Here is a 25,976-nt window from a genome sequence, read left to right as displayed (position 1 = left end):
AGAATGTTTATATCCCTAGTAGTTTTTTATTCTGGAAGGCAGTTGTATAAAATTGTTTGCTTATTTTGTGAATAGCCTGGCATCATACCAGTAGATACTAAGATTTGAGTTGGCAAAAGCATCTCTTCCTTCAAGGAGAGAGCATCCAGGATTAAAGCTAGGGGCTTCTTCCAAAAGCCTCTTCTTGGCACTGTGGCGCTCAGGAGCTGAGGAGCACTGCTTTCACGCCTGCTCCAGCCCACTTGGTGAGGAGGAGAGAATGAGGCTCAGAGCTTGGAGCGTGTTGTTTTGAGCAAAGGTTAAGAGACAGTGGTTTTGATTTAGTCCCAATAGGTTCCTGTTAAATCATTCTTCCTGTGACCAGTGACTCCAAAGCAGGTTCTGAAAGCTGCTTTAAGAATCTTCAGTGCTGTATTTTAAGAATTATTATCAGTTGACACTCAGGATTTCTTAGCTTTTAAACTTTTCACCTTCCTTTCACTTAGAAATGTTGGCACACCAGTTAACTCCAAAATGACTGCTGTCTTCCAAGTAGTGCAGTATGTTATATGTCACACTACTGACTTTATTTAATTTCCAGCTCCTATACCATTTAGAAAGAAAGAAAAACAAGAAAAAGACAAAGATGATCTGGGGCCTGACAGATTCTCAACACTCACAGGTTTGTAGACCCATGGACTTCCTGGCTCCTTCATTCCAAGAGCACATATTTCATAACACTTTTTCTTGGGTGCCATAAGCGTTGCCTTCTTAGAAGAGTGTGTCTGTGTGTGTACAGTGGGGAGTATGTTCTTCATAGCTCTGTGGTTCCAGTTGGTGGCCACAGTGAATCTTAGTGTGCTCTTCCTGCAGACCGCCCCCACCATCATCATCCTCATTATCATAACTTGCATTATGATGAGGCCCCTGAGCCTCTAGGTGTGCCCTGCAACTCAGCATGTTAGCGGATGATGACACAGTGCCTTTTAGGGACGTGCGGTAATGGTTTCAGTGCTATGCATGCCATATCTTTGGATCATCGATGGAATAGTTTTCTCTAATGTTGATTATAGACTTCTAAATTTATTTCCATCTATAGTTCTTGATTACTTGGGATCACAGTGAAGTTCTGTTTTACCTAATCATTTCATTTTTTGGTGATAAAGTGTTTATTTAAACAGTATCGTAAGTTTATAAACTTTACCAATTTTTTACAGCTCAGATAATCTTAACATTGCCATCTGACCCAAGGAAAGTATAACTAGGGGTTGGATTTTATCTTATTCAGCATTTTTATTTTTGTAGCTTCTTTTTTGGTACATTATGAATGGGTACCCTTGAAGGAAAGAGTTTGAGAAGTAGTGTTAATGACCCAACCTTAAGTTTGATAGCTATGTGCTGTTTCCAGTGACAGGAGCATCTAGAAGGAAATTAATTGTGTACCTCTTTTTTTCTTATTTTGATCTTAAATTATTTTATCCTACTAACTTAAAGTGAGGAATTTTATTTAAAAATGAAATGGGTTTCAAAAGAACATCCTCTTCAAAGAGTTCAGCATAGTACAGGTAGAATCTCATTTCAATTCATATTATTCTAATGTCCACGTCTATATCTTTAGACATATTTCCACATTGTAGCATACTTCCCTTCTTTATTCAGTGAGGTGACTTTCCAGGAATAAAGGGTTTTGAACAGCAGCAGCCATGCTTCCAGTTCACAGTTCCCTGCTGAGAGCAGTCAAGCCCATCCTACTCAGTTAACAAATATTTATTGAACATCTGACTCATGCCAGGCACTGTGCTAAGTGTTGTAAGTATTAAGTCAATCACACATGACCCTGTTCTTCAGGAACCTGCAGTCTTATTGAGAAGTGTTGGAAAGGTATCCTTCTGGCAAGGTATTTAGGTTTCCCTACCATGTCCTAGTTTTAGAACACCATGAAGGTTTATAGACTACTCTTCATGAAATCTCATGTTTTTAAAATGTTGAATTAATAACTTTGGAGAAGCTGTAAATTACTTTTTACTTGCATCTTTGGACAGACATTTTTCTTGGTTCTTGGTGCTTAAACCAGAAGCTAAGTAAGTTTTTCTCATGAAGTCTATAATCTTCTTTGTGTTTAATTCAAGCAATTTAGTTTCCCTTCTGGTATAGAAATTTCTATCCAGTCCAAATTAGTGACCTATTGAAAATTATCATTAAACTAATTTTAAAATGTTATGAAAGGAAATTTCTTAATAGTCTGCCCATTATCCCCCATGCTTTTTTTTTTTCATGTTCTGTCCCAGTTTCTCCATATTTATACAAGGCTTTTCCACAATTGAATCAAGAGTATGTGTGTCACATTGTATTCTTCTTTTACTACTTGCTAGTTCATAAACCCTTTCCCAACTTCTACTAAACATAGTTGGTTTTTTAATAATTTTTATTAGCTCTAAGATAATCTGTCATATGATTTTACTACAGTGTGAATGCTCTCTTGCTTTTGGATATTTAAGTTGTATCCAGTTTTTTACTGTAAAAATTCTACTCACATCTTCATGTGTGTGTATGTATATATAGCATTTTTTATTTGTTCTTATTATTTTCCTTGGGTAAATTTTTCAGAATGGTGTTACAGAAATGAAGATTATAAGCAACATTATGACTTTGACTGTGTTAAGCCAAATTTGATTGTCCCTTTTTCAGAGCCCTGAACAGCACTCAAAGCCAATAAAGCAAAAAAGTACTCCCCCTCCAAAAAAAGATTTTTTAATGATAAACGTTTTATCAGTGTACATTTTGAAGATGAGATTTTATTAGGACTCCCTTATGCATTCAGATACCATTATAGGAGAAAAATTAAATTACTTTGGAAGTTCTTTCTCTGCAGTTCACTACAATTATATGGAGACACAGATACTAAATATTTTTTTCGTGGCAGCAGAAGAAGAGCCAGTGAGCTGCTTAACCTCTCCGCACCTTGATCTCCTCTTGTGTAAAATGGGGGGGATTATGGCACCTCCCTGCAGTGCTGTCATGATGATTAATGAAGATTGTTTAGCACAGCTAAACAATAAGATGCTTAGCACAGCTCCTGGCATGTGAGAAGTGCTCAATAAATGTTAGCCGCTATTAATACTAACTGCTGTTAACACACACTCACATACAGAAAATCTAATGATTCTTATGTGTTTTCAGAGTTTTTGAAAAATGGGATTCTACCAGGATGTGGACATTTATGGTTACCTTCCTGGCCTAGATCTCTCTCAGGAGTTTGCATTTCACCGTGGAACTTCATCTTGTCCCATAGTCTGTAGCAGTTCTTGGCTTTGATAACAATGATTCTGCCATCTTAGACTCCAGGAAGACATTGCGATGTGCTGATTTTGCTGCCAGGATAACAGTCCTGCCAGCAAACAGCTGCCCCTGTGATTGTGATAAGCTTTCTCTCTGTGCATCCCAGGTACAAGTCCAGCACTCCCCAACAATTCTAGATTCTCTAGGAGTGCCTCTCACACCATTGCATGCACAAAAGTGCTCTGTTCCAGCAGCTGCGCTGTCATGGTGAGATTTAGTGGGATGGAATATGAATATTTGAAGTTTTCAGAGGTGGTATAGAGAGAGAAATTCGTGAAGGGAGAATGAAGGCATTTTTTTTACTGTTACTTAAAAGGGTTAATTCTAAGTTTGAATGCTTCTTTCTTCCCTCCTTCAGCATGGAGATGTCTGAATAAATGAAGTCTGCATATAAAAATGCATTGTAGGAAGTTTTGTAAGCATGAATTGCTAATAACAATGATTTGAGTATAAGCACTTTAGAAACCCATCATCCATTCAGTCTGCACTGAACTTTTTGACACTGTCATGCAGAATTCTGGCGATGATGAGAAAGTGGAGCTAATCGTCCTAATTTTGTGCTTTGGCAAGGCTCTCAGACCTAGAAATGGGATGAGTAGGCAGCTGCATGGTGCCTCTTAACATCGAGATATGTGCTCTTTTTAAGTCTTACCTCCTAATCCGCCTTTGGGATTTTGCTACTGGTGTCGTACTAACATCAGAGTTGGTGCAAACCAAGGGGAGCTAATTCTTTCACTCTCCTTTCCCCTGCAGATGATCCCAGCCCTAGACTCAGTGCACAAGCTCAGGTCGCTGAGGATATTTTGGACAAGTACAGGAATGCCATCAAACGAACCAGCCCCAGTGAAGGAGCAATGGCAAACTATGAAAGTGCAGGTGATAATCATGATTAAGATTTGAGTAGTAACTTGTATCACAGTGATAAAGATAACCTGAATAAAAAGTAGCTTTTTAATAGCTACTTTTGAATAGCTGTCAGAAAAATATTATACAAACCCCAAGATAAATGAAGCAGAAACAAAAGTATATAAAAGTAAATCATACACTGCATGCATGTATGCTTGTGTGCATGCAGAATATCTCTGGGAGACTCTGTGACACACTGGTAATGGGAGCTGGCTTGGAGGGCTCAGGGATCCTCAGAGGGAGCCGGGGGAGAGGAGACCTTCCCACACTTTCTAGTTTGAAAGGTTTTAAAATAACAGAAAAGTTCAAAGAATAGTACAATGAAGGTCTCTATTCTATCAGTTGTTAACATTTGGCACATTTTCTCTATGTATTTTTTTCCGAAGCATTTAAGATTATCTCCTGAGTATAAATATATTTTTCCTACATAAGCACAGTATTTTCATTACACTAGTGAACTATTTATTCCCTTTGATTTTATGTATATATATATGTACTATCTAAATTGATTCATTAAAAACATAAAAACAACTTGGGAATCACAGGATCTGTTCTAGCTGCATTCGTGAGTTTGTCGCCAGCTCACTTGTTCCTGACCAGTGGATGAAGCCTCTGGGACCTAAGCACAGGCCTGCTGTGGCCACTGGCTGGCCCAGGGTTTCACAGCCGCCATTTTGTGCTTGGGCAGGATTCCATGTCTATAAAGCAAGAGTGCTACTTAAAAAGATTTTTGGGGCACTTTTTAGTTATGTGGGTCAATGATTCTGATTAGAGAATATTGTCTTCATTAAGTTAATAAGGCTTTCATTGTTTTGGATTAGGATTGGTCTAGGAAGTAAAACCATTCTCTTCTCAACAACTGTCTCTTGATACATTATCTTGCTATCAATAACTTGGTTAAGTTTTAAAGTTTTTTTTCTTTCTTTTTCAAAGAGTTCTTATTGTAAAGCACAATGCCAATTTATTGTTGAGTAGCTCTGAATACCTACTAGTGTCAGAATATTCTGGAGTAACCTGCTTATCCTTGTTTGGGGGGTGGGTTTTGTTCAGAGGTTATGGGTGATGGGGAAAGTGCACATGACTCTCCTCGTGAGGAGGCCCTGCAGAACATCTCAGCCGATGACCTCCCAGACTCCGCCAGCCAGGCCGCCCACCCACAGGACTCAGCTTTTTCTTACAGGTACTGCTTTTATAGGTTTAGAACTTTGGGGTTTGGACTTCTCATTACCTTTGCAGTCACTTTAAGCCCACTGATCTATTGAGTCACTTAATAAGTGTATAAAGAAGAGAGGTAAAAATGAAGTGCTCTCTACTGAGAAGACCTTGTGCTTCCCTTATGGATGCTGTATACCCAGGGCTTTAAATCAGGGATAAAAAGTGCCTCATATGATCTTGCTGGTCATGTAATAAATTTAAATGGAACAAGTGGCATTGCCTCTGCTGAACCAGAGCTCCAGCCCGTGGGAGAGAGGTTGGAGGAGGGTTGAGGTAGAGGTCGGCTCAGCCACAGAGTTGTTGAGGAGTTCCCTGGCCCCAGGAAACCTGCTGGAGCCCTCTCAGCCTGTCAGCCTCCTCATTCCCTCGGCAGGTTTCTGTTTCTAATGGGGCTTGAGGAAGAAAATGACATTAGGAGCCTGAAAAATCTGCCGTTGTTTCTTAGGGACCCTCTGCTTCCCCGAACAAGGATTATCAGTTTTAAAGCACAGGCCACCCATCTCCATCTCTCTCTCTCTCTCTCTCTCTCTTTCTCTTTTTCTCTCTCTCCCCCTTTCCATCCCCAATCTCTAATCATCTGTTTTTGCCTTTCTTTAACTTTTTATTAGAGAAATTTTCAAACATGTACAAAAATGGAAGAGTACAATAATGTGCCCATTACTCACATTCAGCAGTTATTATGTGGCCAGTATTGTTTTGCATTTATCTCAAGCCCCTCCCACAAATTAGTTTAAAACAAACTCTAAACAACATGTCTTTATTTATTTATTAAGGCATCATTGATAAACAATCTTATGAAGGTTTTACATGAGCAACATTGTGGTTTCAACATTCACCCATATTGTCAAGCCCTCACCTCGCCTCCCACTGCAGTCACTGTCTATCAGTGTAGTAAGATGATGCTATAGAGTCATTACTTGTCTTCTCTACAAGGTATCTTCATTTATAAATATTATGAAGCTTTATAATTTTTTTCCTACAGTAAAGTTGGGGGGAATGGCAGACAGAATTTTTATTTCTATCCATGGCTTTTACCATTGTATATTTTATAAGAGTCTTTGCAACATGGGTAAATACCACATTTAATTAGCTTGATTTGTAAATTATAAGTTTTATAGGAAGCCAACCAATAGAGAAAGAGTCCAAGCTAGTCATATAAGGTGAGCAAGTGACAGTCCTGCAGGAGGACGAAACTCTGGCCTGTTCTCTGAGGTGTTTCAACTCCTTTCTTTGGATGGTGTTTTGCACATTCTGAAGCAGCTCTGATCCACACCCTGCAGGACCAGAAAAGGGCACAGACTCCAGCAGAAAAAAGAAGCTCAGGGGCATCTCCTAGTGTGAAGAGCTGATTGTTGTAGAAGGCGGCACTTACTGAAGGGTGTTCCTCCCTGAGTGGTAGTAGGGGATTCAGTAGTTGTGAGTTGAAAGGAAACAGGTTTTGGCTTGACATAAAAAAGTTTCGACCAATAGAAAAGGCTTCTTGTCGGGTAGTGAGCTTGTCATGTACAGAATCAGCATCTCATTTCTCAAGAGATGTGATAGGAGGCATTATTAGTTTGGGTAGTGAGATGGCTTGGGTGACATCTGTGGTCCCTCCCAACTCTGGCATAATACATCTGTATGACTCTCCTCAGAGCAACTATCATAGAACTTAGAACATGGTAAAAAGTCAAAAGAATCTGTTATGTGATTGATGCTGGCAACCTTACAGAATAGCCCTGGCCCAGAACACTTTTACAGCCTTCCTCCTTGGGTAACTAAAAGAAGATGTGGTACATATACACAATGGAATATTATTCAGTCATAAGAAGAAAACAAATCCTACTATTTGCAACAACATGGATGGAGCTAGAGGGTATTATGCTCAGTGAAATAAGCCAGGCGGAGAAAGACAAGTACCAAATGATTTCACTCATTTGAACGTAGTAACAAAGTAAAAACTGAAGGAACAAAACAGCAGCAGAATCACAGAACCTAAGAGTGGACTAACAGTTACCAAAGGGAAAGGGACTGGGGAGGGTGGGTGGGAAGGGAGGGAGAAGGGGAATAAGGGGCATTACGATTAGCACACATAACGTAGGAGTGGGGCACGGGGAAGGCAGTGTAGCATGGAGAAGACAAGGAGTGACTCTGTAGCATCTTACTGTGCTGGTGGACAGTGACTATAATGGGTTATGTGGTGGGGACTTGATAATGGGGGGAATCTAGTAACCACAATGTTGCCCATGTGATTGTATATTAATGATACCAAAAAAAAGTTATCTTTTATTTGTCACCACTTGAAACATTTGAGTCCTGAGGTAACATACTAATTTATACGATGAATGTTCATAAAATGTGACTATATATGGGTAAAGAGATTAATGTATTTTCAACTCATTCCTCAGAGATGCAAAAAAGAAACTGAGGCTTGCTCTTTGCTCTGCGGATTCTGTTGCTTTCCCAGTGCTAACGCATTCAACAAGGAATGGCTTACCAGACCATACAGACCCAGAAGGTACGTGGTTGCCTGAAGTTTATTTTTCCTCTCTGTATAGGTTAAACCATATGAAATTGCCAGTGTTCAGCTGTATTTAAACTATACAGCAGTTCAGAGTGGTTCAACTTAATACATTTGTATTAGCATCAGTTAAGGGCACTTTGATTACTGATGGCTCATTAATATGCTCTCAGATTGAGAGGCAGTACAACCTAGTGCTGCTGAAAGATGGTAGTTCAGAATTGACATCCCAAAGACTGAGGGAGGACATATCGCTTATCTTGGCCCTTGGAAATTCTCAACAATAACAGAATTCTTATTTTTTGGTTTAGACAATGAAATTGTATGCTTCTTAAAAGTTCAAATAGCTGAAGCAATTAATTTACAAGATAAGAACCTAATGGCTCAACTTCAAGAAACAATGCGTTGTGTGTGCCGCTTTGATAACAGGACTTGTAGGAAACTGCTGGCATCTATCGCCGAGGACTATAGGTAATATGCCCAACCTGTTTCGCTTGTAGAGCTATTTTCAGGTGCAGTATTTTCTTCTTGGTCCTTATTCCAGAAGTGAATCTAAATCTAGACTTGCTACAAAGTGCTTGGCTGGATGTAGATGTCTAGGGAACACGTTTGGATATTCAGTCTGGAAATGTAGTGGTAAATGAGCAGCTCTTATAACAGAGAAGTGCAGTTTACTTCAGCTTTGCACAAGTTCAGCTTTAACAGAGGTGAGGCCACCATAACTAGGGTGTCAATTTCCTTTTTGTAGGGGTAAAGGAAAGACTCCTTTGGAGCAGGCAAGCAGGAGTAGGCCGCGGATATGCTACACTTTGTTGCCAGTCCTTTGCTAACAGTTAAGGTGAAAAAGTAACTGAGATGCTTAGGAAAGGAAGAGGCTTTGAGGCCTAGGGAACAGGTATCCTAATGATTGTTAGTTAGATTATAAGCAAATAATTGGTGGTATGTTTAATGATCTAGTGGTATATTAACTGTACTTTGTTGTTATTTTAGTCTTCGGGGGCAATCAATTTCCTGTTAAGTATGAGATCCTACAACATAGAGACCATGCTCCCATGTAAATAGGCCAGTGATGCAAAGGGACTTAGGAACAGTTTGTGAGTTAGGAAGCTAAGTGTTCAACCCAGTAGCTGATACTCTTCACAAGCATAAAGAATTATTCTGTTTCTTGAGCTGATAGCATAGTCTTTGTGGTAGTTGTCTGCAGCCTGTCATGCTAATTTGCAGTATCAAAGTTTATGAAGTACTTTAAAAAAATAAATTAAAAATATTTAAAAATATATCTCCTTTTAGGAAAAGGGCCCCCTATATTGCATATCTCACCCGTTGTCGACAAGGACTGCAGACCACACAGGCTCACCTGGAAAGGCTACTCCAAAGGGTTTTGCGGGACAAAGAGGTAGCCAATAGATACTTTACCACCGTCTGTGTGAGACTGCTGCTTGAGAGCAAAGAAAAGAAGATCAGGGAATTCATTCAAGGTAACTAAAGACCTTTAGATTAAGCACGTCTTCAGCCACTGGAGAGATTTGGAAATTTTTGTTTTGCTAGTTTGTTTGAGTACCTACCATGTCAAAGGCAGTTCCTTAAATTCCTGGTTATTTTATGGATTCTTAATAATTAAACCTTGATGTCATACCAATACATTTCATTTTTTTTTTTTTTTTTTTTTTTTTTTTTTTTTTTTTTTTCTGCTACCAGCTTTTTTTTTTTTTTTTTTTGAGAGGGCATCTCTCATATTTATTGATCAAATGGTTGTTAACAACAATAAAATTCAGTATAGGGGGGTCAATGCTCAATGTACAATCATTAATCCATCTCAAGCCTAATTCTCGTCAGTCTCCAATCTTCTGAAGCATAACGAACAAGTTCTTACATGGTGAACGAATTCTTACAGAGTGAATAAATTCTTACATGGTGAACAGTACAAGGGCAGTCATCACAGAAACTTTCGGTTTTGATCATGCAATATGACCTATAAACCATCAGGTCAAATATGAATATTCATTTGATTTTTGTACTTGATTTATATGTTGATCCCACATTTCTCCTATTATTATTATTATTTTTATTTTTAATAAAATGCTGAAGTGGTAGGTAGATGCAAGATAAAGGTAGAAAACATAGTTTAGTGCTGTAAGAAGGCAAATGTAGATGATCAGATGATCAGGTGTGTGCCTATGGACTAAGTATTAATCCAGGCTAGACAAGGGCAGCAAAACATCCACGGATGCAGAAGATTTCTCTCAAAACAGGGGGGGTGAGGTTCTGAGCCTCACCTCTGTTGATCCCCAAATTCTCACCTGATGGCCCCCCTGCGACTGTGCCTGTCTTAGGTTGTTCCTCCCTTGAGGAATCTTACCCGTCTCTGGCTAACCAGTCATCTTCCGGGGCCAAACAGGGAAATGTAAAGTTGGTAAGTGAGAGAGAAGCCATATTGTTTGCAAAGGTTAGCTTTTTACTTCTTTGCAGATTTATGCCCTGTGGCTTCTATGCCCAGCACTTGTCTCGAGGTATCTTTACCACCTGGAGGAATTATGATACTCGGTAAATTCGATATGAGGCACGAATTCTATTTAAAGTTTGTAATTAGGAAGGAAGAAGAAAAGCTATAGATGTAGCATATGAAGGAAACTTGGGAGGATTGATTATTTCTTTGACATATCTTCTTGTATAGTACCTTAAGTATGTATAGGTTTTAAACTACTAACTAATTTGCACACACATATTGACATAATAGGAATACGGTGACATAAACAAAGCAAATCTATAATTACCAGCCATCTCCAGTGAAGCCAAGAAAACCATTTAGGCACCCTAGGCATTTGTGAAAATTTATCTATGATATGATGGATATTTTCCAACTGTACTTGAACCATCAGACAAATTAAAGCAGCCCATTTCTGGGATCTGTTCACATCCCATATGTTCTTTTAACCATAGATAGTCTATAGTCATGAGATTTTGGGGTGCTACAACTTGCACCCCTCCCAACTCCTGGTTGAGTTCCAACAGACAGATCCGGTCAAATTCGTTGTCTCACTGTATGCACATGCCAGCCTAGACATCTCCCTCCTCCTTCTCATGGCAAGTCCAGGAGATGGTGGGCTGGATGCAGCCACAACCGCAGCATCGTCCGGATCCCTGTGGAGGCTTTTTGATGATCATCCCCCGGCACGAGTCCTCCAGAGAGTGCTGATGCCGGAAGCTCCTCCTCATATCGTATCTTAGTTCATTTTCTGGGTATCCAAGCTAGGCCTTGATCTTCTGTTAGTCCATTTTTGGGTTCTGTAATTCTGCTGCTGTTTTGTTCCTTCAGTTTTTCCTTTGTTCCTATACTCCTCAGATGAGTGAAATCATTTGGTATTTCTCTTTCTCCGCTTGGCTTATTTCACTGAGCATAATACTCTCCAGCTCCATCCATGTTGCTGCAAATGGTTGGATTTTTCCACTTCTTATGGCTGAGTAGTATTCCATTGTGTATATGTACCACATCTTCTTTATCCATTCATCTACAGATGGACATTTAGGTTGCTTCCAATTCTTGGCTATTGTAAATAGTGCTGCGATAAACATAGGAGTGCATCTGTCTTTCTCAAACTTGATTGCTGCGTTCTTAGGGTAAATTCCTAGGAGTGGAATTCCTGGGTCAAATGGTAGGTCTGTTTTGAGCATTTTGATGCACCTCCATACTGCTTTCCACAATGGTTGAACTAATTTACATTCCCACCAGCAGTGTAGGAGGGTTCCCCTTTCTCCACATCCTCGCCAACATTTGTTGTTGTTTGTCTTTTGGATGGCAGCTATCCTTACTGGTGTGAGGTGATACCTCATTGTAGTTTTAATTTGCATTTCTCTGATAATTAGCGATGTGGAGCATCTTTTCATGTGTCTCTTGGCCATCTGTATTTCTTTTTTGGAGAACTGTCTGTTCAGTTCCTCTGCCCATTTTTTAATTGGGTTATTTGTTTTTTGTTTGTTGAGGCGTGTGAGCTCTTTATATATTCTGGACGTCAAGCCTTCATCAGATCTGTCATTTTCAAATATATTCTCCCATACTGTAGGGTTCCTTTTTGTTCTATTGATGGTGTCTTTCGCTGTACAGAAGCTTTTCAGCTTAATGTAGTCCCACTTGCTCATTTTTGCTGTTGTTTTCCTTGCCCGGGGAGATATGTTCAAGAAGAGATCACTCATGTTTATGTCTAAGAGGTTTTTGCCTATGTTTTTTTCCAAGAGTTTAATGGTTTCGTGACTTACATTCAGGTCTTTGATCCATTTTGAGTTTACCTTTGTATATGGGGTTAGACAATGGTCCAGTTTCATTCTCCTACATGTAGCTGTCCAGTTTTGCCAGCACCATCTGTTGAAGAGACTGTCATTTTGCCATTGTATGTCCATGGCTCCTTTATCAAATATTAATTGACCATATATGTTTGGGTTAATTTCTGGGGTCTCTAATCTGTTCCACTGGTCTGTGGCTCTGTTCTTGTGCCAGTACCAAATTGTCTTGATTACTATGGCTTTGTAGTAGAGCTTGAAGTTGGGGAGTGAGATCCCCCCTACTTTATTCTTCTTTTTCAGGATTGCTTTGGCTATTCGGGGTCTTTGGTGTTTCCATATGAATTTTTGAATTATTTGTTCCAATTCATTGAAGAATGTTGCTGGTAATTTGAGAGGGATTGCATCAAATTTGTATATTGCTTTCGGCAGGATGGCCATTTTGACGATATTAATTCTTCCTAGCCATGAGCATGGGATGAGTTTCCATTTATTAGTGTCCCCTTTAATTTCTCTTAAGAGTGACTTGTAGTTTTCAGAGTATAAGTCTTTCACTTCCTTGGTTAGGTTTATTCCTAGGTATTTTATTCTTTTTGATGCAATGGTGAATGGAATTGTTTTCCTGATTTCTCTTTCTATTGATTCGTTGTTAGTGTATAGGAAAGCTACAGATTTCTGTGTGTTGATTTTGTATCCTGCAACTTTGCTGTATTCCGATATCAGTTCTAGTAGTTTTGGAGTGGAGTCTTTAGGGTTTTTTATGTACAGTATCATATCATCTGCAAATAGTGACAGTTTAACTTCTTCTTTACCAATCTGGATTCCTTGTATTTCTTTGTTTTGTCTGATTGCCGTGGCTAGGACCTCCAGTACTATGTTAAATAACAGTGGGGAGAGTGGGCATCCCTGTCTGGTTCCCGATCTCAGTGGAAATGCTTTCAGCTTCTCGCTGTTCAGTATAATGCTGGCTGTGGGTTTATCATATATGGCCTTTATTATGTTGAGGTACTTGCCCTCTATTCCCATTTTGCTGAGAGTTTTTATCATGAATGGATGTTGAATTTTGTCAAATGCTTTTTCAGCATCTATGGAGATGATCATGTGGTTTTTGTCTTTCTTTTTGTTGATGTGGTGGATGATGTTGATGGATTTTCGAATGTTGTACCATCCTTGCATCCCTGGGATGAACCCCACTTGGTCATGGTGTATGATCCTTTTGATATACTGTTGAATTCTGTTTGCTAATATTTTATTGAGTATTTTTGCATCTACGTTCATCAGGGATATTGGTCTGTAATTTTCTTTTTTGGTGGGGTCTTTGCCTGGTTTTGGTATTAGGGTGATGTTGGCTTCATAGAATGAGTTTGGGAGTATTCCCTCTTCTTCTATTTTGTGGAACACTTTAAGGAGAATGGGTATTATGTCTTCTCTGTGTGTCTGATAAAATTCCGAGGTAAATCCGTCCGGCCCCGGGGTTTTGTTCTTGGGTAGTTTTTTGATTACTGTTTCAATTTCTTTGCTTGTAATTGGTTTGTTTAACTTTTGTGTTTCTTCCTTGGTCAGTCTTGGGAGGTTGTATTTTTCTAGGAAGTTGTCCATTTCTTCTAGGTTTTCCAGCTTGTTGGCATATAGGTTTTCATAGTAGTCTTTAATAATTCTTTGTATTTCTGTGGAGTCTGTCGTGATTTTTCCATTCTCATTTCTGATTATGTTGATTTGTGTTGACTCTCTTTTTCTCTTAATAAGTTGGGCTAGAGGCTTATCTATTTTGTTTATTTTCTCAAAGAACCAGCTCTTGGTTTCGTTGATTTTTGCTATTGTTTTATTCTTCTCAATTTTGTTTATTTCTTCTCTGATCTTTATTATGTCCCTCCTTCTGCTGACTTTAGGCCTCATTTGTTCTTCTTTTTCCAGTTTTAATAATTGTGATGTTAGACTATTCATTTGGGATTGTTCTTCCTTCTTCAAGTGTGCCTGGATTGCTATATACTTTCCTCTTAAGACTGCTTTCGCTGCATCCCACAGAAGTTGGGGCTTAGTGTTGTTGTTGTCATTTGTTTCTATATATTCCTTGATCTCTATTTTGATTTGTTCATTGATCCATTGATTATTTAGTAGCATGTTGTTAAGCCTCCATGTGTTTGTGAGCCTTTTTGTTTTCTTTGTAGAATTTATTTCTACTTTCATACCTTTGTGGTCTGAAAAATTGGTTGGTAGAATTTCAATATTGTGGAATTTACTGAGGCTCTTTTTGTGAGCTAGTATGTGGTCTATTCTAGAGAATGTTCCATGTGCACTTGAGAAGAATGTATATCCTGTTGCTTTTGGATGTAAAGTTCTATAGATGTCTATTAGGTCCATCTGTTCTAGTGTGTTGTTCAGTGCCTGTGTGTCTTTACTTATTTTCTGCCCGGTGGATCTATCCTTTGGGGTGAGTGGTGTGTTGAAGTCTCCTACAATGAATGCATTGCAGTCTATTTCCCTCTTTAGTTCTGTTAGTATTTGCTTCACATATGCTGGTGCTCCTGTATTGGGTGCATATATATTTAGAATGGTTATATCCTCTTGTTGGACTAAGCCCTTTATCATTATGTAGTGGCCTTCTTTATCTCTTGTTACTTTCTTTGTTTTGAAGTCTATTTTGTCTGATATTAGTACTGCAACCCCTGCTTTCTTCTCACTGTTGTTTGCCTGAAATATGTTTTTCCATCCCTTGACTTTTAGTCTATGCTTATCTTTGGGTTTAAGGTGAGTTTCTTGTAAGCAGCATATAGATGGGTCTTGCTTTTTTATCCATTCTATTACTCTATGTCTTTTGATTGGTGCATTAAGTCCATTTACATTTAGGGTGACTATTGAAAGATATGTACTTATTGCCATTGCAGGCTTTAGATTCGTGGTTACCAAAGGTTCAAGGTTAGCTTCTTTAGTATCTTACTGCCTAACTTAGCTCGCTTATTGAGCTGTTATATACACTGTCTGGAGAGTCTTTTCTTCTCTCCCTTCTTATTCCTCCTCCTCCCTTCTTCATATGTTGTGTGTTTTGTTCTGTGCTCTTTTTAGGGGTGCTCCCATCTAGAGCAGTCCCTGTAGGATGCCCTGTAGAGGTGGTTTGTGGGAAGCAAATTCCCTCAGCTTTTGCTTGTCTGGGAATTGTTTGATCCCACCATCATATTTAAATGATAGTCGTGCTGGATACAGTATCCTTGGTTCAAGGCCCTTCTGTTTCATTGCATTAAGTATATCATGCCATTCTCTTCTGGCCTGTAGGGTTTCTGTTGAGAAGTCTGATGTTAGCCTGATTGGTTTTCCTTTATAGGTGACCTTTTTCTCTCTAGCTGCCTTTAAAACTCTTTCCTTGTCCTTGATCCTTGCCATTTTAATTATTATGTGTCTTGGTGTTGTCCTCCTTGGATCCTTTCTGTTGGGGGTTCTGTATAATTCCATGGTCTGTTCGATTATTTCCTCCCCCAGTTTGGGGAAGTTTTCAGCAATTATTTCTTCAAAGACCCTTTCTATCCCTTTTCCTCTTTCTTCCTCTTCTGGTATCCCTATAATACGAATGTTTTTCCTTTTGTATTGGTCACATATTTCTCTTAGTGTTGTTTCATTCCTGGAGATCCTTTTATCTCTCTCTATGTCAGCTTCTATACGTTCCTGTTCTCTGGCTTCTATTCCTTCAATGGCCTCTTGCATCTTATCCATTCTGCTTATAAATCCTTCCAGGGATTGTTTCACTTCTGTGATCTCTTTCCTGACATCTGTGATCTCCTTCCGGACTTCATCCCACTGCTCTTGCATTTTTCTCTGCATCTCATCCCACTGCTCTTGCATTTTTCTCTGCATCTCATCCCATTGCTCTTGCATTTTTTTCTGCATCTCTGTCAGCATGTTCATGATTTTTATTTTGAATTCTTTTTCAGGAGGACTAGTTAGGTCTGTCTCCTTCTCAGGTGTTGTCTCTGTGATCTTTGTCTGCCTGTAGTTTTGCCTTTTCATGGTGATAGAGATAGTCTGCAGAGCTGGTACAAGTGACCGCTGGAAGAGCTTCCCTTCTTGTTGGTTTGTAGCCTTTTCCTGGGAGAATAGCGACCTCTAGTGGCTTGTGCTGGGCAGCTGTGCGCAGACAGGGCTTCTGCTTCCTGCCCAGTTGCTTTGGGGTTTATCTCCACTGTTGCTGTGGGCTTGGCCTGGCTGGGGCTGTTCCTCCAAAATGGTGGAGCCCCGTTAGAGGGGGAGCAGCCAGGAGACTATTTATCTCCGTAAGGGGCCTCTGTGCTCCCTGCTGCCCAGGGGGTTAGAGTGCCCAGAGATCCCCAGATTCCCTGCTTCTGGTCTAAGTGACCTGTCCTGCCCCTTTAAGATTTCCAAAAAGCACTCTCCAAACCAAAACAACAACAGCAACAATGAGAGAGGGAACAGAAAGGAAAAAAAAAAGAAAAAACACGCGATTTTTTTTTTTTTTTTTCCTCAGGTGCCGGTCCCAGGCACCCGCGCACTGGTCCTGCTGCCCTGTCTCCCTAGCACCAGGGTCCCTGTCCTTTCAAGGCTTCCAAAAAGCACCCACCCACCGGTCCCGCAGGGAAGGAACGCTCAATATTCTTTGTCCTCAGGCACTGGTCCCACGCACCCGCTCACCAGTCCTGCCGCCCTGCCTCCCTAGCACCGGGGTCCCTGTCCCTTCAAGGCTTCCAAAAAGCACTTGGCAAAAAGAGGGAAAAAAAAGGGGAAAAACGCGCGATTTCTTCCGTCCTCAGGTGCTGGTCTCAGGCACCCACCCACCGGTCCCACAGGGAAAAATGCGGGATATTCTTTGTCCTCAGGTGCCGGTCCCAGGCACCCGCTCACCAGTCCCGCCGCCCTGCCTCCCTAGCACCGGGGTCCCTGTCCCTTTTAGGCTTCCAAAAAGCACTCGCAGAAAAGAGAAAAAAAAAAGGGGAAAAACGCGCGATTTCCTCTGTCCTCAAGTGCCGGTCTCAGGCACCCGCCCACCGGTCCCGCAGGGAAAAACGGGGGATATTCTTTGTCCTCAGGCGCCGGTCCCAGCCACCCGCTCACCAGTCCCGCCACCGTGCCTCCCTAGCACTGGGGTCCCCGTCCCTTCAAGGCTTCCAAAAAGCGCTTGCCATAAAGAGAAAAAAAAAAGGGGAAAAACGCGCGACCTCCTCCGTCCTCAGGCACCGGTCTCAGGCACCCGCCCCCAGGTCTCGCAGGGAGAAACGCGGGATATTCTTTGTCCTCCGGCGCTGTTCCCAGGCACCTCCTCACCGGTCCCGCCACCCTGCCTCCCCAGCAACGGGGGCCCGTCCCTCTAAGGCTTCCAAAAAGCGCTCGCCAAAAAAAAAAACTGCTCCGGTTTCTCTCCACCCGCCGGGAGCCGGGGGGAGGGGCGCTCGGGTCCCGCCGGGCTGGGGCTTGTATCTTACCCCCTTCACAAGGCGCTGGGTTCTTGCAGGTGTGGATGTGGTCTGGATGTTGTCCTGTGTCCTGTGGTCTCTATTTTAGGAAGATTTTTCTTTGTTATATTTTCATAGCTCTATGTGTTTTTGGGAGGAGATTTCCACTGCTCTACTCACGCCGCCATCTTGGCTCCCGCCCCAATACATTTCATTTTTATCCTGGATGAAAATCTGTAGTTTATACAAAATTTGGAAAATTGGTATTGGATCTGCACAATTTTTCCCATTATTTACAACAAAGTATATCATTTTTATAACACATCCCATGCTGTTAAACTTTTACATATTTTTTACCTTTCTCTTGATTTTAATGATTTGGCTGTATATTCTCCTAAAATAAACATCCAGACATTTTTGGTTTTAAGAGCATAGTATCTGCAAAAAATGATATAATTTCCTTTTTTAAATTATTCAGATAGTGTATAAAAAATTATTATTTTGCATTGGAGACTTTCAGAAACTCACAGCAGCTGATGACAAAACTGCTCAGGTAGAAGATTTTCTGCAGTTCCTTTATGGTGCAATGGCCCAGGACGTCATATGGCAAAATGCGAGTGAAGAGCAGCTCCAGGACGCTCAACTTGCCATTGAACGAAGTGTGATGAATCGGATCTTCAAGCTTGCTTTTTACCCTAATCAGGATGGGGACATACTTCGTGACCAGTGAGTTCTTCTGTGTTTAATGTGCCTGTGGTAGACTACGTAGGGACACATCAGTAGGGACACATCAGCTAGCCCCATGTTTTAGATACTCTATACAGGAGACTGAGTATCTGATAGTAAAGGAAATGCATGCAACCATTTCTCACCCATCAGACTTACAAGGTCAAAAAGAATGATAATATCCATTTTCAGGGATGTGGGGAATCAAGCTGCTGGAGGGCATATCAATTGGTGTAGCCTTTTCAGAAGGCACTGCTGTTTACTCTGCCTTAACTCTTCTTCCCTTCGTCCTTGTTTTCTTCCTAATCTCACATATCCTTTGGATTTTGACTCTAGAATCACTTCTCAGGGAGACCTTTCCTGGCATTTCTGACTAGGTTAAATCCCCTGCCAGGGCTCTCACAGGCCTGTGTGCCTTCCACTAGCACTTGACACAGTTTCAGGTTACTTTTGTAGAGTCAAGATTTCTCAGCCTAGCACTACTGACATTTGGGGTCAGGTAATTGTTTGATGTGGGAGGCTGTTGTGTGTGTCATAGGACAGTTAGCAGTACACATTAGATGCCAGTAGTACCCCAGGAGTTGTGAGAACCAACATGTCTTCAGACATTACTAAATGCCCCTGGGGGGCAAATCACCCCGTCCTCTTGATCAGTGGTTTGTGTGATCATCTGATGAATGCTTCCCCCAACCCCCACTGGATTTTCCTCCATGAGCACGAGAACAGGATGCTTTTCTTTTATTCACCAATCTATCACAGCATCGTATTGACTTCTAATACAGGCTCATTATTTATTAGGGATGAAAAGTTATATATTTGAATATTTAAAAAATTCCTGGAATTGTATGGTATGTGAACTACATCTCAGTAAAACTTTTTTTAAAAAGTGATCCTAAAAAAATAATCCTGAAAAAAAATATCTCAAATGGTAGCAGTGGTTATTTTTGGGCATTGAGACAATGGGTGATGTAGCATTTTTAGTTTTCCTCTTTTTCATTTTCTTGAGCACTGCCTTACAGCCCTTTCTGCCCTGTGCATGAGCCCTGTGCTCCCCAGGGGTTACTGTGGCTTCCTGTGTCAGCAGCTCTAAGGAGTCCATGTAATAGGACCCCAGGGGGGAGTCCTTAGCAGTTTATATGAAATTGTTTTCAGGGTTGTTTTAAGGTAGTACATGTGCATTTGAGAGAATCCACTTCCTGTGAGTGGACTAGGATGATTCCAACCTGCCTCTTATTTGTTCGTAGCTTCAGAAGCTTTTGGCCCACTCCGGGTTTCTTTACTTAATTTGCCAAGTGACCTTTTTTCTCTCCAGAGCACCAGTGTTTGGCTTGCAGAATGGGATAAGGAATGGGGTCATTCAAACTGTATTTACTGCAAAGAGCATCTTTGAAGCAAATTGTTCCTGCCCTGTCCTCCATGACATTTCTGCAGGTTTTAAGAGTGGAGAGTTATCACTGTTCTAGAAAGACACCAAAACCAGGATTTGTCCCCTGCTCCTAACCCCTCTGGTGGCCTTGGGCAAAACCTTCACATTTTTAAGACTAATTATTTTCATCTGAAATGAGAGGTTAAGTGTTCGCAGAGTCCTTTTCCCATGTAAGCATCTGTGGTCTTTGGTTTCTGGCTTTTGATCCCACTACTTCCTCTCAGTCTATTCCTAATTAGTGTGTCCAAGTAGCTTCTGGGCTAAGGGCTCCTCTCCTTTCTCCTGTGGGATGCAGTCCTAGCCCAGAGAGAAGGACTTACTCCCCCTGCATCCTCAGCATTTCTAAGCAGATCCTAGATAGGAGACATTTTTGACAAGACAGAATACTTATAGCAAAGAGACAGTCTCATCTGTAATTGTAATTTAAATCTAGAAATAAGTAAAAAACTTTAAAAAATCTATTACAACTATTTGTGTGCCTGATTTTCTGAAATGTATATTTACCTATGTGTTTTTGGGGGTTTTCAGGGTTCTTCATGAACATATTCAGAGATTGTCTAAAGTAGTGACTGCAAATCACAGAGCTCTCCAGATACCAGAGGTAATACAAGCTTACATAGCATGGGTGGTATTACTTAAAAACTGCTCAGTATACTATATGCATGTGATAATTTTCAAGGAAATAGGATATAATAAATTATGCAGCACTTTTTGTACTAGATGTGATTCATTCTAACTGTAAAGTTCTCAAAGGTCCTTCCAAGGATTAAAATTCCCTGGCATGGAAAGGGACCTCAGGAGTGGAGAGAAGGAAGAGCCAGCACTGCAGAGCCCTGCCCTGCCTGAAGCCACTCAGCATGCAGGCAAGGCCACTGTCTGCAGCCCTGCTCGGCCTGGGGCAGCAACGCTCTCTATTGATGTTTTTATAGTCATGTTTCTGCAGAAACACTCCATTTGAAGCACGTCAAAGCATACAACAGCTTCTGTTCTAGGAGGGGGAATTTAACCTGAATGTGACCTCAAAATTACCTTTTAGTTATTGATACTAGCATTTTTACCTATCATGCAACTCTTACAAAATAATAGGAAAATTTCAGGTATTTGAGCTTTCTGGTTGTTATATTAAAATCCCCACTAATGAAGTATTAATTAGCATAAAATTTTTCATTGTCCTTGATTTTTTTGAAACTGTTATGTCTGTAACTGCTGCAACAAAGGTACATATTAAGTTTTTTCCTTTTAAAAGTAGCTTGTTTGTGCTTTTAGAATCAGCTTCTGTGTGTGTTGTAGATGGGTTTCATTCTAGCTAGTTAAGAAAGATAATTATTTGAAATTTTATGAATTTGGGGTTCCATGTTGTCATATGTTCTTTCCTCTGCTAATGGATATCTGGGTTGCTTTATTGTAAAATGCAAAGCAAATTATTTAAAAGTTGAAAAGCTAACCTTCAGTCTTAAGTGGAAGGGGAGGGAACCACAATCTGGTTTAACTGAAGACAGGAAAAGGTAACAACTCCACCCTTCTGCCTCCTGACATGGAGGTTGCTGTGGTAGCTACCTGTAGCATAGCCCTAGGATTCAAGATCTGTCTCTCTCTCTGTGGTTTCACTTAGGTTTATCTTCGGGAGGCACCATGGCCATCTGCACAGTCAGAAATCAGGACTATAAGTGCTTACAAAACACCCCGGGACAAAGTGCAGTGCATCCTGAGAATGTGCTCCACGATCATGAACTTACTGAGCCTGGCCAATGAGGATTCTGTCCCAGGAGCAGATGACTTTGTCCCCGTTTTGGTATTTGTGTTGATAAAGGTGGGCCCCTCATTACTGCTAGTGAAAAGAGTGTATTTGACATTCTGAGCAGGGTGGTGTAGGGCCTCACGTGATGACACAGAGCTTGGCTCTTTCCCAAGCTCCAGCTCTGTGTTATCCAGAGAAAAGGTCTTGACCATGTCAAGTTTTGTCCAACCCAGGAGCTAGGGTTTTCAGGAGAAAGAGTGGAGGACCGGGTCCTAGCTGAACATTTTCAGCGTTTAAAGCAGTCCTTGAGGTTCTTGGGGCTCAGTTACGGCTACTGAGGGAGGGAGGGGGCGATGCTGTCTGTGCTCTGCTTGTGCCATCTCCTTGCACATTGGATGCCTTGCTGTAGTTGGCACATCAGCTACCAAGTTCACTAAACATCCCTCTCCTCTTACAGCCTTATTTTGTAATTGTACCTTATTGTTTTAAAAACTACTGACATCTCTTGTCCTTTTTTGACTTTAAAGTTTCATCATTTAAATGGTTTATTTTGAACATTTCTGGTGTGCCATGTGGTGTAGGTGCCCAGAGCCACCAAGTGACTGTGTTACTATTATGTCCAGTTCAGCTCAGCTCATCTGTTGATGTCTAAAGTATATTTGACATATATCTTACTAATTTTTAATGTTTGCAGTATTTCTCCAACCTGAACTCTTAGCTCAGAGTCAGAAAATACCAGATCGGTGTATGATCAGCCTTCATAACTCCTTCTGATGGCCTTGTTCTCTTCTCTCTCTTCCACATGTGCTGTGTCTAGTTCTGCACTGAGCCAGTTTGACCTTCTTTTAAGGAATAGCTCTTTGCTTGTCCTCCTAACCAGTTAATGCACCTGTGTCCTTTCTATCCCCATGAAGAGGATGAAAAAGCAGATGTTCTATTTTACCTCTTGCAACAGAGGGCATATTATCTCTTTTAGCTTTGTCTTTCTCAGCTGATTCTACCCAGACTTACTAACCTAGACTTAAAACTCAGTTTACCTCCAGCATTTATTCCCTTATCTAACATTCTAGATTATGGGATGGTGGGTAAGTCCACTGGGATAGTTCAGCTTCCTTAAGCAACAGCAAGGTTAAGTGACTCGCAAGGATTGAAAGCTCTGGACAGCTCAGCTAGGATTGGAACTGGAGTCACCTTCCCTCTATGCTGTTGCTACTCATCGTAGCTAGGGTTTATAAATTTCTTCCAAAGAGAATTTGGCTATTGTTTTCAAAAGGACTGGTATCTGTTTCTCAGAAAAACATTCAGAGATGTTTACCTTAATACCTTAATTTTTGTAAACTATTCATCTGAGTGATTGACTCTTTCTTTTTCACTTCTCCAGGCAAATCCACCCTGTTTGCTGTCCACTGTTCAGTATATCAGTAGTTTTTATGCCAGCTGTCTTTCTGGAGAGGAGTCCTATTGGTGGATGCAGTTCACAGCTGCAGTGGAATTCATTAAAACTATTGATGACCGAAAGTGACCACAGCCAAGGCCCACCAAGGCAGCAGACTGTTAGGCGGGCAAACCGATCCCTTAGAGAATGTGCCAGCTGCTTTGAAGGCTGAAGATTGTTTTTGTATAATATTGTACAGTATTCAGACATTTTAAACAGATCTTTACTAAACAGATTAATGAGCTAACAAGCAGGTTCTCTTTTCTTTGGGCTCTTTTCCTGTCTGAGTTGCGTATTTTGTTATTTTCTTGTCCCAAGTAGAGAATAGTACTGCAAAAAGGGGACCACATTTTCAGGTTTTTTTAAATATTGGGGGAAAAAAAATCTCCTAGAAAATTCCCAGATCTCCATTCATGGGTATCCATTCTTTTGTTTTATTTCAAAAAAAGAGTGTACACCTCTTTCAAGATGCTCTCTGATCTCATATGCATCCAATGGAAGGAAGATACCAGTTGCACTGAGGGTGATTATAATAGTGGTGACATTAGTGGCATTATCTATAAATACAGTCACCTAACTTGAAAAGCTAAGAAGGAAATGTAAATATATATTTATATTTGATGTAATATGGACATCTTCAGATTCTAATAAACAAGGAATATTGCCGGTAGTAGGTTTGATGTATCCTCTTGTGAAATGGTTTCCTTGACAAAATATAAGCTAAGCTTAAAAGCAAAAAGCAAATACACAGAAATATTTATTAAGGTGTAATACAGTTCATTGAGCTTTTTAGGTGTGGAGTTTGATGCACAGGGCTACCTTTGATGAAGGGTATAAAAATCACTCGGACACTCTTACCCTCGATGTCTCTGAGCCTCCCGTAGACTCCCGATCTATACATGCAGTGCGAAGGAGCAGGAGCTATGTAGTTCATTATTGTGGCGCTTCTCATCTGAAATACTAGGAAGTACAGTGTAGAGACCCCAAACAGAACTCCTTACAGACTTCTAATTGTAATATATTTTTGATGATTATTCACATTGAATGCACAGACCAGGAATTCAGTGAATGTCATTTTTTAAAAAAACTAATTTGTATTGTCTAGTGACACAAGTTTTACTAGTGATAAGCTATTTTAATCAATCATACTATTCTTATGGAAAAAAATCTATTTTGTCAGGTTTCTGTGCCTTTATTTCCCTCTTCTGAACAAAATTACATGTTACGGTATTTTTATTTGATTGTATATTGATAACTAACTAATCAGGAGCGGGTTTTGGTGTCTGTGAAATTGAGCAAGGAGGTTCACCAAAGCTTCAAGCACATGTGTTGTACGTAGGTTATCACCAGCTGGTTTCACTTTGTATGTTTCTTAAACACATTTAGCTGCTTTTATAACAAACTCAGTCCCACAGTTTGAGCCCCTTGTTGCTGGCAGCATTTCCAGGCATTTTTAAGGGAACTGAGACCAACAGCCTTAAGCAGATGAATACAGAGGCTGTCTCCTCCCTCCCTCCAAGATCCTTTTGTGTAATTGTGACTAAAGAAGCTGGATTTCCATTATGCCTCCACCTCTTCTCATTCATTTATTTTATAATACCAAAATAAGCTGCAGAGGAGTGTGGGGTGTGGTTTCTGCCTTTTAGGGAGAGATCAAAATTAAACTAGTGCCACAGAATGTCCTTTTGAATGTTAGGTCAAGAAATCTGTGTACAGTCATGTGCTTCATGGGCTGTAACTGTCAAATTTGCGTAGGTATTAGAAGTCAGTTCCCCTCGTAAATACTTAACAAAACAAACTGCCTAATGTGATTTCTAAGACCCTCTAGAGGGAGTCCATTTACTTCACATTTGATTCAATAAATGTTAAGTCAATGGAAGACTTGGAGTAGTTGAAATTCATTGTTAAGGGACTTAACTCATAAGTCAGTGAGATTTTTTTCCTCCACAATGGTTGCTAATTGATGGCATGTTATTACTATGGAAATAAATACGACGATGTGGACATGGCACAGGGCTTGTTTCTGTGAGGCTGAGGTGACAAGTTGAGTGTAGGGCTTACTGGAGGCAGGTGACACAGCTCTGCAGCGCTTGAGCTGGTGGTGAGGGTAGAAGCCCAGAGTCACTGTATCTCTGAGTCAGAGGCAGGCACTTGGGTCTTGACTCAGGTGCTGGCAAAGAAGCACAGCCCAGCTGTTTAAGGGGCAGTTACGTTTCCCTCAGGAAATCCTGTCAGGAGCAAGGACCAACCAGCATTAACTGTTACTGGTCTGATTCCAGGAGAGGATTCATTGTAGTGTTGTTTCTGAATCTGCATGGCAGGTGGGGGTGGGGGTGAGATAGGGAGGAATTTGATTTTGCTCTTTCAAGAATGAGGAATAGTTGTTCTAATGTTTCACTATACTTCTTTCCAGTACCTAGTCTATGTGAAAGATTACTGCAAAAGTACAAAATCACCCATAGGAAACATTCAGTAGCCACCAGTTATTACGTGGAACTTACAAGGATAATGAATGTTAAATGGAGAGGTGGTGACTCAGTTTATTGAAATGTTACAGAATTAACTCCTCTAATGAAAAATCAGTTTGTATTTCATATTAATATTCTGCTGTGGCAGAGAGTTGAGTAATAGAAATATAGATTGAAGATTGTTTTTCCTTGTGAAGTTTTTAAAAAAGTTCTTCCTTGTGAATTATTTTTTTAAAAACCTGGCAAACATTTTGTTTTCTTGCTCCATGTTCAAAACTCAGCTAGTTACTGCTTTCTTCTTTTTTTTTATTTTTAAAAAACCTGCTTACAAAAGCCTTTTTATACAGATATAAAATCACTGTAGTAAGAGAATTAGGCTTTATGAGGGATTGAAAATGTGGTGCATGGTTTTCCTTTTCCTGTTGTGTCCTGGAAGCCTTTGTTTGTTTCACCATACATGTTCCTGAGGTAAATAAGAAAACAAAAATCTGGCCCCAAAATAGGCTGTGTTCTTGCCGTAAGAATCTGTAGCTGACTGCCCATGCCAGCCTGGCGCCACTTTTCTGTTGCCTG

General features: G+C 40.4%; 1 protein-coding gene across 9 annotated transcripts in view; it reads left to right on the top strand.

The window, feature by feature from the left end:
• GAPVD1 (GTPase activating protein and VPS9 domains 1) overlaps nucleotides 1–23,605 on the top strand; it is a 77,341-nt gene extending 53,736 nt beyond the window's left edge. For 6 of the 9 annotated variants that reach the window (XM_073224549.1, XM_073224541.1, XM_073224547.1 and 3 more), the window contains 10 exons: nucleotides 581–661; nucleotides 4,072–4,194; nucleotides 5,275–5,404; nucleotides 7,827–7,936; nucleotides 8,251–8,410; nucleotides 9,230–9,417; nucleotides 18,123–18,336; nucleotides 20,291–20,363; nucleotides 21,375–21,572; nucleotides 22,882–23,605. In XM_073224549.1, the coding sequence (XP_073080650.1) occupies nucleotides 581–661; nucleotides 4,072–4,194; nucleotides 5,275–5,404; nucleotides 7,827–7,936; nucleotides 8,251–8,410; nucleotides 9,230–9,417; nucleotides 18,123–18,336; nucleotides 20,291–20,363; nucleotides 21,375–21,572; nucleotides 22,882–23,022 (1,418 nt within the window). In that variant the 3' untranslated portion in view covers nucleotides 23,023–23,605. The remainder of the gene's footprint in view (nucleotides 1–580; nucleotides 662–4,071; nucleotides 4,195–5,274; nucleotides 5,405–7,826; nucleotides 7,937–8,250; nucleotides 8,411–9,229; nucleotides 9,418–18,122; nucleotides 18,337–20,290; nucleotides 20,364–21,374; nucleotides 21,573–22,881) is intronic. The other 3 variants (XM_073224566.1, XM_073224557.1, XM_073224554.1) reach the window with 1 other exon arrangement.
• The last annotated feature ends 2,371 nt before the right edge of the window (nucleotides 23,606–25,976 follow it).

This window comes from Manis javanica, chromosome 2 (assembly GCF_040802235.1).
Source record: "Manis javanica isolate MJ-LG chromosome 2, MJ_LKY, whole genome shotgun sequence".
Classification (NCBI taxonomy): Eukaryota; Metazoa; Chordata; class Mammalia; order Pholidota; family Manidae; genus Manis; species Manis javanica.
This window is presented reverse-complemented; position numbering and strand designations above follow the sequence as displayed.